The sequence below is a fragment of the Somniosus microcephalus genome, chromosome 6 (assembly GCF_052327205.1).
Source record: "Somniosus microcephalus isolate GS21.2 chromosome 6, FLI_Smic_1.0, whole genome shotgun sequence".
Lineage (NCBI taxonomy): Eukaryota > Metazoa > Chordata > Chondrichthyes > Squaliformes > Somniosidae > Somniosus > Somniosus microcephalus.
Genome location: NC_140992.1, coordinates 117,336,617 through 117,349,080, shown reverse-complemented (window position 1 = coordinate 117,349,080; position 12,464 = coordinate 117,336,617). Strand labels below are relative to the sequence as shown.

The following is a 12,464-nucleotide window of genomic DNA, read 5'->3' as shown; positions in this document are numbered from 1 at the left end:
GCCATGGAGAGGAGGGCCACTCCCATGGGTGTAGAGGAGCATGTGGTGGTGTATTTTGGACCTTCTGGCATCCTGAGCAGCTCTTGGTTAGGTCTTCGATTTGTTGATCGATTCCCGGCCACCACACATAAGCCCTAGCAAGGCTTTTCATTTGCACTCCCCCCAGATGACCTTCATGTAGCTCATTTAGCACTCTCTCCCTTAACTTGGGTGGAATCACCACTCTGGATCCACACATCACTGTCCCCTGGCATACTGACAGCTGTTCTCTTCTGGATGAGAATGCTGGCAACAGTGAGTCGCCATGTGTTGGCCATCCCCTCACCGTCAAATCATATACCCGAGACAGCGTCGGATCATTGCGGGTCTCCTTCTCTATATCCGCGTTCGTTACTGGCAATCGTTCAATTATTGACGAATAAAATATCTCGATAGGGTCCACTGCTGGTGCTTCCTCCACAGTAGGCAGTGGCAGGCGCGATAGCCCATCAGCGTTCCCATGCTGTTTCGTGCCTTTATATTCTATTTCATATTGATTCGCCCCTAGAAACAGGGACCATCTTTGTAACCGTTGTGCAGTCATCACTGGAACGTCCTTCTTAGGATTAAAGATGGAGACAAGTGGTTGGTGGTCAGTCATCAAGGTGAACTTCTGCCCATGCAGATAGTGGTTGAATTTTTTTACTTCCCATACTAGGCTGAGGGCCTCCCTGTTAATCTGGGCGTAGTTGCGCTCAGCTGAGGTTAGTGACCGAGACGCAAAGGCTACTGGCCTCTCCAACCCGTCTGGGAATTTGTGCGACAGCACCGCTCCAATACCATAGGGTGATGCATCACATGCCAAACGAATTGGTAGTGCTGGGTTGAAATGGGCCAACACCTCTTTTGATGTGATCAATTCTTTACACTTCTGGAAAGCTCGTCTACGTTCGTCATTCCACTTCCATGGTACCCCTGTTTGCAGTAGGGTGTTCAGTGGGTGTAATACCGTGGACAAATTTGGTAAGAACTTGTGGTAGTAGTTTACCAGCCCGAGGAACGACCTCAGTTGTGACACATTTTCCGGTGCTGGAGCCTTGACTACTGCCTCAATCTTTTCAGGGGACTTATGTAACCCCTTTTCATCAATGACGTGGCCACAATATGAGATCTGTTTCTGGAAAAACTCGCACTTGTGGCGATTAGCTCGTAGCCCATACTCCTTTAATCTGGTGAGCACCTTCTCCAAGTTGGCGAGGTGATCACTGTCATTTTCGCCCGTGACCAGGATGTCGTCCAAATAACACTGGGTCCCTGGAATCCCTTGCAGGACTTGATCCATTGCCCTCTACCAGATAGCCGGAGCCGATGCTACCCCGAACACCAGCCGGTTGTATTGATAGAGACCTTTATGAGTGTTAATCGTAAGGTATTGTTTCGAAGCTTCTTCTACCTCCATTTGCAAGTATGCCTGGGCTAGATCAATTTTGGTGACGCATTTACCTCCAGATAGCGAGGCGAAAATATCCTCAATTCGTGGAAGCGGATATTATACCATGTGAAGGACTGGGTTCACTGTCACCTTAAAATCCCCACAGATGCGGACCTTCTTTGGTTCTCCAGGCGTATTACTCAACGACCTCTTCATTACAGGAACGATGGGTGTAGCCCACTCGCTCCAGTCCACTTTGGACAGTACTCCTGAATGTTCCAACCCTTCCAGCTCTGCTTCGACAGCTGGTCTGATCGCATAAGGCACTGGTCTGGCCTTAAGAAACTTTGGGCTTGCATTTTCCTCTATTTTAATCGTTGCTGTTATGCCTTTTAGTGTTCCGAGTCCCTCCTGGAACACTTCTTTTGCGTCAGTTAGCATTTTTGACAGTCGTCCAGGTGTGACGTCGTCATCCTTTTTGGCCTCAACCTTCAGTGCCTGTATGGAATGCCAATCTAATTGTATCTTCCGGATCCATTCACGTCCTAGCAGTGGTGGTCCTCCATCTGGCAATACATACATATCCATTTTAGGTATTTCCTGGCCTTTATATATCACTTTCACCCTTATTTTTCCTTTGGGGTAGACTTTTTGCCCCGTGTACATCTTCAAGACAATCTCTGTAGCTTTCAAGGGTATATGTGAAAATAGCCGTTTGTAGTCCCTTTGGTTTATGACTGTTAGGGCTGATCCTGTGTCCAATTCCATTTTCACTTGGATTCCATCTATCTTGAGTGTAACCCAGATAGTCTAATGATCCTCCATTTTGGTTACCTTATGTAGTTTCAGACAACCCAGCTCCTTGCTTCCGGAGTCTGTGTCACTTTTCTGGAGATTTCTTACTGTTGGTTTTCTTCCCAGACCTGCAGACTCTTGCTATGTGTCCTGCTTTTCCACACTGTCTGCACACTTGGTCCTTGAACTAACAATCCTTCTAGTCATGTGTTGTTCTGCCACAGCGATAGCACTTCCCTGTTCCATAGGACATTTCATTGGTGCCATATTCTTGCGGTCTCCGTTGTATCTCTGCAGCGCCCCTTGCGGCTGCTTCGTGTGATACTGCCATACTGAAAGCCTTGTCCAGCGTAAGATCCTTTTCTGATAGAAGCCGTTTCTGGGTTCCTTCACTTTGTAGCCCACACACAAACTTGTCCCTTAACGTATCTGCTAGTCCCGCTCCAAACTGGCAGTGTTTCGATAGCTTGCGCAGTTCCGTTAGGTACTCAGCATTGCTTTCGTCTTTGTGTTGGTTGGTTCCTTTTATGGAACGTAAATCGTTCTGCTATCAGCAGCGGTGTGGGGTTTAAGTGGTCCTGTAGGATTTCTACTATGCTTTCGAAATTCTTGTTCACCGGCTTCTCTGGGGTTATGAGATTTCGCAGTAACCCATAAGTTTTTGCACCCATGGAATTTAACAAAACCAGTGCTTTCCTAGCATCTGGCACTTCATTCGCCCTGCAGTACACCTCAATACGTTCCACATATGTCGCCCAATCTTCGACTTCATTGCCGAACGTAGAGATACTGCCACTCTTCGGCATCTCTGGGTGTGATTTAACTGTCAAAAATGGCGTCTCCCGCGCTTCCCCTTCTTCTCCGCTGGCACAAAATGGCATCTCCCGCGCTTTCCTTCCTGCCTGCGCTCGCCCTTCTTCTCCCCATGGACACTGTTCAGCCCTTGAGCCCTGGCTGTGCTCTGCGCGTTCTTTTTTTTTTTTCGACGCCGCTCGGTCCTGAACCCGGCTGTTGCTTTACCCTCTCTCTCTGTTTTGTTTCTCTTTTTTTCTCGACGCCGCTCGGTTTTCAATCCCAGGCTGCGCCCTGTGCGCTTCACCCTCTGTCTTACCCCGTCGACGCTGTCCAGCTTTCTCTCCGCCGTCGGTCGGCTCCAGCCGCCACTGTCCGGGAAGGGTCTGCGCTGAACCTGTCGTCAGTCTCTTGCTGATCATCATGGCTGGGGAACCAAGCCCGGCTCTCCACAGCCTCCCCTGCGATGTTCACTCTCTGCTGGACGACTGGGCGGTTGCTCGTGGTCGACGCCCGTGTTCCTGGCCTCGACTTTCTTACACCGCCCTCCCGGAGCGAATCCTCGAAGGGAAATGCAGAGTTGCAGGTAGATTCGAATCGACACTCGTCGCCACTGTTAGATCCGTGATTCTGAGAGTATGATGTTTTTCAATAACCACACGGATGCTGTAACTTAACAATAAACAGGTATTTACTGGAGGAGGGTAGTCTCAAGACTGGGGGTACAGAGGCATGCGCAAGGCTTATATACAGGTGTGGTCACTGCCGGTACTACAGTATACAGGAGCTGTAAAAGTAGTTCTGTCTTAAAGGTACATACACTACAGGAGGAGTTGTGTTAAGGGATTAAGGAGGGAGGGAGAGGCCGTGTTAAGGGCTGGAGGAGACAGGGGCTGGGTTAAGGGATTAAGGAGGGAGAGAGAGCCTGGGTTAAGGGCTGGGGGAGGGAGGAGCTGGGTTAAGGGCTGGGGGAGGGAGGGGCTGGGTTAAGGGCTGGAGGAGACAGGGGCTGGGTTAAGGCATTAAGGAGGGAGGGAAAGGCTGGGTTAAGGGCTGGAGGAGACAGGGGCTGGGTTAAGGGCATCTCTCCCTCTGGCCCCTAACCCAGTACAATGAACGCCACTCGGTTTATTCTGCTCATTAGGTACGCTGATCGTGCCAAACAGATCCGGTGCAACGCAGTCATTAACGAGGATCCCAACAACAAGCTGATCCGGGAGCTGAAGGATGAAGTCTCCAGGCTGCGAGATCTGCTGTGCACGCAGGGACTGGGCGACATTATCGATCGTAAGCGGCAGTGTATCATTGAGTCACAGGAAGAGTTAGAGCCCCTCCTCCTTCTCCCACCCCATAAACGCAGGTCTTGGCACTGCTGGATCTCCTGTGCCCTTGCTCACAGGTAACCTTGGATAGGGAGCACGGTTGCTCACTTGGCCTGCGTTTCTGAGGCCACCGCTCTAAATGGGCAGATATTAGTAGCTACTTGTGAACTGCCCAGGCCAATCAAAAGGCAGTTGTAACTGCTTGTAGATTTCAGCCTGCAGGTCAGTGACTGCCTTTCTTTCTCTTTCAGCATTGAGATTGTTTTGCAATCTGTAGCAAAGTGTGGCGTCTCATGTGTAACACGTGGTGAGTGACACGTTTTAAAGTAATGGGTGGTGCGAGACGTCTGGCGTGTGATGGACGCACGCTACATGCATCTCCTTTGTTACGTATAAAAAAACATAGACGCTCCGAGCGTGGTCCTCCAATTGAACAAAATGGAGGACCACTTGGTTGGCTGAAGACAGTGTATACTCCCAGCGTTTACAAAATGGGAAAGAAATCCCGAAATGCCCCCTCTCCGATTACCGGCTGATCCACACGAAGGACAGCGCGGCTCGTACCTATAAAACCTACAGAATATGCAGCGAAAGAAAACCTTATCCAAAAGTTAATTTAAAAATGGGGGCAAACAATATTTAGTAAAAATCAATGTGTGGTTGGCAAATCCATTGTACACAAAGCCTTAATTCCTGTACACAGCAAAATCACAATGAATTGAAAACCCGAGGGAAGAGGATTCCACTGGCTCCTTTTGTGCAACTAACGTGTTTAAGATTTCACGAGAAACACTGAACAAAGGTAGCCTTCACAAACATATTCGTGATGTCACCGCACACAGCAACAAAGGAAACCTTAGCCTCTACATGCTCAGCGCAATATTGTAGGGCGAGAGTGAAGAGTTTTACAGGGCTGTGGTGTGTTTTGTCATGACCTCCCTTCCTAACCCCTGCCTCTCCCACAGTTTCTTCAAACCTTTTTCCATCTCTTTGATGTTTCCTCAGAGCCAATTTCCTCTCTGAAATCTGTTTTATAAAAGCAAATGCAAGTTGTTTTTTTCTCTCTGTGAATGCTGTGGTTGTGAAGCTGTTCTATGTACTCTGACCTCTCACCCTTGTTTCTTTCCTTTCTCTGGCCTCTCAGTGACTCCGGTGCCCGGTGACAAAAGAAGTGGAAGAAAATGTGTGTAAATAGTTGGAGCAGCACAGCAGCAGCTTGTGACGCTTGCCTCGCGCGCACGTGCGCACACACACTCCCAACGCAGCATGAGACAAAGAGCCTTTTGATCCCCTTGCCCTCCGTTCATTGGTCATCGTCAAGGGCGATAACAAATAGGTCCGAATGCGGGGGCGCAGAACGGTCCCTGGGAAACGTTCCTTCTCTCTGACTTCCTGGCACGGTCACATCCACACATGCCGGGCGCTCCCCCACCACATCACCCAATAGGCGCTCTTCATGGATAAAGAAAGACTTGTATGTTTCGCCAAGTTATTCAATCATCAAGGGGATCACAGCCAAGCCTGACCCTGGCACCAACCCATGCTTGCCCATTTCCAGCAGGGGTCACTGTGTTGCAGTCAGGAACAGGAGCCCGGGCTGATTTACCCCTGTCGAGAACAAGGGAGGTGAAGGTAACCTGTCAGGCAAGACCACTGCCCTGGTAGGGATGAGCTAACTGAGCACAGACTGCTGATTCAATGGAACACCAGTGTCAGCCAGCAACTGCTGTGTGTGTGTCTCAGTAACTGGTGTGTGTGTGTGTGTGTCCGAGTACCTGCTGTGTGTGTCTCAGTACCTGGTGTGTGTGTGTGTCAGTACCTGGTGTGTGTGTGTGACTCAATACCTGGTGTGTGCGCGTGCCTCAGTACCTGGTGTGTGTGTGTCTCAGTACCTGGTGTGTGTGTGTGTCTCAGTACCTGGTGTGTGTGTGTCTCAGTACCTGGTGTGTGTGTGTGTCTCAGTACCTGGTGTGTGTGTGTGTCTCAGTACCTGGTGTGTGTGTGTGTCTCAGTATCTGGTGTGTGTGTGTGTCTCAGTACCCGGTGTGTGTGTGTGTCTCAGTACCCGGTGTGTGTGTGTGCCTCAGTACCTGGTGTGTGTGTGTCTCAGTACCTGGTGTGTGTGTGTGTCTCAGTATCTGGTGTGTGTGTGTGTCTCAGTACCCGGTGTGTGTGTGTGTCTCAGTACCTGGTGTGTGTGTGTGTCTCAGTACCCGGTGTGTGTGTGTGTCTCAGTACCTGGTGTGTGTGTGTGTGTGTGTGTCTCAGTACCTGGTGTGTGTGTGTGTCTCAGTACCTGGTGTGTGTGTGTCTCAGTACCTGGTGTGTGTGTGTGTGTGCCTCAGTACCTGGTGTGTGTGTGTGTGTGTGTGTGTGTGTCTCAGTACCTGGTGTGTGTGTGTGTGTGTCTCAGTACCTGCTGTGTGTGTCTCAGTACCCGGTGTGTGTGTGTGTCTCAGTACCTGCTGTGTGTGTCTCAGTACCTGGTGTGTGTGTGTGTCTCAGTACCTGGTGTGTGTGTGTGTCTCAGTACCTGGGGTGTGTGTGTGTGACTCAGTACCTGGTGTGTGTGTGTGTCTCAGTACCTGGTGTGTGTGTGTGTGTCTCAGTAACTGGTGTGTGTGTGTGTGACTCAGTACCTGGTGTGTGTGTGTGTCTCAGTACCTGGTGTGTGTGTGTGTCTCAGTACCTGGTGTGTGTGTGTGTGACTCAGTAACTGGTGTGTGTGTGTGTGTCTCAGTAACTGGTGTGTGTGTGTGTGACTCAGTAACTGGTGTGTGTGTGTGTGTCTCAGTAACTGGTGTGTGTGTGTGTGACTCAGTACCTGGTGTGTGTGTGTGTGACTCAGTACCTGGTGTGTGTGTGTGTCTCAGTACCTGGTGTGTGTGTGTGTCTCAGTAACTGGTGTGTGTGTGTGTGACTCAGTAACTGGTGTGTGTGTGTGTGTTTCAGTAACTGGTGTGTGTGTGTGTGACTCAGTACCTGGTGTGTGTGTGTGTGTGACTCAGTAACTGGTGTGTGTGTGTGTGACTCAGTACCTGGTGTGTGTGTGTGTGTGACTCAGTACCTGGTGTGTGTGTGTGTGACTCAGTAACTGGTGTGTGTGTGTGTGACTCAGTAACTGGTGTGTGTGTGTGTGTCTCAGTAACTGGTGTGTGTGTGTGTGACTCAGTACCTGGTGTGTGTGTGTGTGTGACTCAGTAACTGGTGTGTGTGTGTGTGACTCAGTACCTGGTGTGTGTGTGTGTGTGACTCAGTAACTGGTGTGTGTGTGTGTGACTCAGTACCTGGTGTGTGTGTGTGTCTCAGTACCTGGTGTGTGTGTGTGTCTCAGTACCTGGTGTGTGTGTGTGTGTCTCAGTAACTGGTGTGTGTGTGTGTGACTCAGTACCTGGTGTGTGTGTGTCTCAGTACCTGGTGTGTGTGTGTGTGTCTCTGTGACTGGTGTGTGTGTGTGTCTCAGTACCTGGTGTGTGTGTGTGTGTCTCTGTGACTGGTGTGTGTGTGTGACTCAGTAACTGGTGTGTGTGTGTGTGTCTCAGTACCTGGTGTGTGTGTGTGTCTCAGTACCTGGTGTGTGTGTGTGTCTCAGTACCTGGTGTGTGTGTGTGTGTCTCAGTAACTGGTGTGTGTGTGTGTGACTCAGTACCTGGTGTGTGTGTGTCTCAGTACCTGGTGTGTGTGTGTGTGTCTCTGTGACTGGTGTGTGTGTGTGTCTCAGTACCTGGTGTGTGTGTGTGTCTCAGTACCTGGTGTGTGTATGTGACTCAGTACCTGGTGTGTGTGTGTGTGTCTCAGTACCTGGTGTGTGTGTGTGTCAGGACCTGGTGTGTGTGTGTGTGTCTCAGTACCTGGTGTGTGTGTGTGTCTCAGTACCTGGTGTGTGTGTGTGTCTCAGTACCTGGTGTGTGTATGTGACTCAGTACCTGGTGTGTGTGTGTGTCTCAGTACCTGGTGTGTGTGTGTGTGTGTCTCAGTACCGGGTGTGTGTGTGTGTGTCTCAGTACCTGGTGTGTGTGTGTGTGTGTGTCTCAGTACCGGGTGTGTGTGTGTTACTCAGTACCTGGTGTGTGTGTGTCTCAGTACTGGTGTGTGTGTGTGTCTCAGTACCTGGTGTGTGTGTGTGTCTCAGTTCCTGGTGTGTGTGTGTGTCTCAGTTCCTGGTGTGTGTGTGTGACTCAGTACCTGGTGTGAGTGTGTGTCTCAGTACCTGGGGTGTGTGTGTGTGTCTCAGTACCTGGTGTGTGTGTGTGTGTCTCAGTACCTGGTGTGTGTGTGTGACTCAGTACCTGGTGTGTGTTTTGTAAAGTCTGTAGGTATTATGGCGAATTAATACACAGACTACAAGAGTAACTTTAACAGGACTTTACTATTCGAAGGTCAGGGCGAATCTGCCCAATAAATCCTGACACAGCACTTATATACCGGTGTGGTCACCGTCGGTATTACAGTGTACAGCAGCCAAGATAAAGTAGTGCCACACCTAAAATAGTTCTCTTAAAGGTGGACGGTTACATACAATAGTTCTCTTAAAGGTAGAACAGTTACATACACTACAATCCTCCCTTTTTAGCTTACAACATACTTATTCCCCATTAACATAACATCATAACATATATACAACTTATGCAAAACAGTTCACAGATTCAGTCTCTCTGGAGGCTTCCTGACTCTGTCCGGATAATGCCTCGGTGGTGTAGTAGTTTTCGGCGGGGTAGTAGGTTCTTCTGGCAAGGTCGATTCGGCTTGAAGGACAGTGTCAGGTTCATCTGATTCCAGTATTACCAGATCGGAGGTAGGTGCTCTGGGTATCTCTGCTTCAACATTAGTCGTGTAAGGTTGTGGAGTAGGTTGGTCCTTTGTGGATGACCCTATGATCTGGTCAACATGGCGCCTTATTATGCTGTCACCAATGTCCAAGGTATACATCAGCGGCCCTAGCCTTTTCCCAATAGTTCCAGGCTGCCATTTCTCGGTCCGGTAGTCCCGGGCCAAAACTTGTTGACCTATCTGAAAGGATCTAGTTGGCCTTTCATTCATGCCCTGAAATTGCCGGTTCTCTACGTCCCTTCTGACGTTTGGCTTAATCAAATCCAGCCGGCATCTTAGTCTTCTATTGAAAAACATCATGGCGGGAGTTTGGTTTGTGACCGCATGTGTTGCATTCCTGTACGCCAACAAGAAGTTATCTACCTTATGTTGTAGGTTGATGTCTTCATTACCCATGGCCTTTATGGCCTTCTTGAAGGTCTGGACAAACCTTTCAGCTAATCCATTGGTGGCGGGATGGTATGGGGCTGACGTGTAGTGCTTGACCCCATTCCTTTTTAAGAACTTCCTGAATTCTTCGGACACAAATTGCGGTCCATTATCAGAACAGATCTGTTCCGGCAGCCCATTCCTGGCAAATATGGTCCTTAATACTGTGATGGTTTTTTCCGTGGTGGTGGAGGACATCTTTATTACCTCCGGCCACTTGGAGTGTGCATCCACCGCGATTAGAAACATTGAGTCCATAAATGGACCAGCAAAGTCGACGTGTACCCTTTGCCAAGGAGATGAGGGCCACTCCCATGGATGCAGAGGAGCTTGTGGTGGCGCGTTTTGGACCTTCTGGCATCCTAGACAGCTCTTGGTTATTTCTTCGATGTCTCCATCAATACCTGGCCACCACACAAACGCTCTTGCTAGGTTCTTCATTTTCACTCCACCCAGATGCCCCTCGTGAAGCTCCTTTAGCACCTTATGCTGAAGTTTGGGTGGAATCGCCACTCTAGATCCACACATCAAGGTTCCTCGGCACACTGACAGCTGTTCTTTTCTTTGCGAAAATGCGGGCAGCGTTGGTTCGCCATGTGCTGGCCATCCCTCCACTGTTAAATCGTAGACTCGTGAGAGAGTCGGGTCATTTCTTGTTTCATTTTCGATCATCGAATTTGTTACTGGTAGACATTCCACTATGGATGAGTGGAACATCTCTACCGGGTCCACTGTAGCCGCCTCTTCTACTACTGGCAACGGTAGGCGCGATAACCCATCAGCATTTCCATGCTGTTTGGACCTTTTGTATTCGATGTCATATTGGTGTGCCCCAAGTAACACGGACCACCTCTGTAGCCTTTGCGCTGTCATAGTGGAAACGGCCTTGTTAGGATTGAATATGGACACCAACGGCTGGTGGTCTGTCAGTAATGTGAACTTCTTGCTCTGCAGGTAATGATTGAATTTCTTTACTCCCCACACAAGGCTGAGGGCCTCCCTATCTATCTGAGCATAATTTCGCTCAGCCGAGGTCAATGATCGGGACGCAAATGCGACTGGCCTTTCCGAGCCATTTGGTAACTTGTGTGAAAGTACTGCTCCAATTCCATAAGGGGAAGCATCACAAGCTAGACGAAGAGGTAACGTTGGGTTGAAATGAGCCAACACTGCCTCAGAGGTAATCAACGCCTTGCTTCTGCGAAAGGCCTTCTTACAGTCCTCGCTCCACTTCCATGGTACTTCTTTCCGCAACAGAGCATTCAGCGGATGCAGCACCGTGGATAGATTTGGCAGAAACTTGTGGTAATAATTAATCAACCTCAGAAACGATCTCAACTGTGATACATTTTCCGGAGCGGGGGCCTTCACGACAGCTTCTATCTTGTCAGGTGACTTGTGCAGCCCCTCTTGGTCAATGACATGACCGCAGTACGAGATCAGTTTCTGGAAGAACTTGCATTTCTGGCGATTAACTCGAAGGCCATATTCCTTCAACCTGGTGAGCACCAGTTTCAAATTTGTGAGGTGTTCCTCCTCGTCTTCTCCCGTAATCAGGGTATCGTCCAAGTAACACTGCGTGCTTGGAATACCCTGTAAGACCTGCTCCATGGCCCTCTGCCAAATTGCTGGAGCCGAAGCTACTCCAAAAACCAGTCTATTATAACGATACAAGCCTCTGTGCGTGTTGATTGTGAGATACTGGCGCGACTCTTCCTCGACTTCCATTTGTAAGTATGCTTGTGCCAGGTCTATCTTGGTGAAGTGTTTCCCGCCAGACAATGAAGCAAAGATATCCTCAATCCACGGGAGTGGGTATTGTACCGTGTGAAGCACCGGATTAACTGTGATCTTGAAGTCTCCGCAGATGCGGACCTTTCCCGGTCCACCTGGCTTGTTACTTGATGAAGACTTCATGACGGGAACAATGGGCGTGGCCCACTCACTCCAGTCCACCTTGGACAGTACCCCTGAACGTTCAAGCTCTTCCAGTTCTGCCTCCACAGCAGGTCGTATCGCGTAAGGTACCGATCTGGCTTTGAAAAATTTTGGGCTTGCATGTTCTGCAATCTTGATTTTTGCTTTAATTCCTCTCAGTGTTCCCAGTCCTTGCTGGAATACCTCTTTAGCTTCGTCCAATATTCTGGACAACCGTTCAGGTTTGACATCTTCCTTTCTGGAATCTACCGTCATGGTGTTTAGTGAATGCCAGTCTACCTTTATTTTCCTGATCCACTCCCGTCCCAGAAGTGGTGGACCTCCCTTGGGCAGCACATACATGTCCATCCCTTGGTGATCTTTGTCCTTGTATCTCACCTTGACTTTTGTCTTTCCGATGGGGTATACTTTGTGCCCCGTGTATGTCTGCAATACTATCTCCGTATCCCGTAGGGGAATATGTTTGAATAACTTTTTGTAATCTTGTTTATTCATGACCGTCAACGCCGATCCGGTGTCCACTTCCATCTTCACTTGGACTTTTGCAATCTGTAGTGTGACCCAGATAGTTTGTCGGTCAGCTTCTTTACTCACATTGTGAATCCTCAGACTACCCAGTTCCTTGCTGTTGGAGTCTGAGTCCGAATTCTGTTCATCTGGACTCTTCCCAGTCACCTTATGTACCTTTCTGTACTTCTTCTGCGGTGACTTATTATTGCTGGTCTTCTTTCCTGACCGGCATACCTTAGCTATGTGACCAAGCTTGCCACATTTTCTACATTCCTGGTTTTTAAACTAGCATTGGTTCTGGTCGTGTGTTGTCTTCCCACAACGATAACATTTCGTTGTACCCGAAGTCATTTGATCCACACTGAGTACCGCTGTCTTCCGTTGCATTTCCGCCGTGCCTCTCGCTGCGGCTTCGTGCGATGCGGCAATAAGGACAG

General features: G+C 49.3%; 1 protein-coding gene across 10 annotated transcripts in view; it reads left to right on the top strand.

The window, feature by feature from the left end:
• kif1aa (kinesin family member 1Aa) overlaps positions 1-12,464 on the top strand; it is a 599,030-nt gene that overhangs the window by 304,046 nt on the left and 282,520 nt on the right. For 5 of the 10 annotated variants that reach the window (XM_085990737.1, XM_085990738.1, XM_085990742.1 and 2 more), the window contains exons 13-14: positions 4,143-4,285; positions 5,465-5,503. In XM_085990737.1, coding sequence (XP_085846863.1) covers positions 4,143-4,285; positions 5,465-5,503 — 182 coding nt within the window. The remainder of the gene's footprint in view (positions 1-4,142; positions 4,286-5,464; positions 5,504-12,464) is intronic. The other 5 variants (XM_085990745.1, XM_085990743.1, XM_085990740.1 and 2 more) reach the window with 1 other exon arrangement.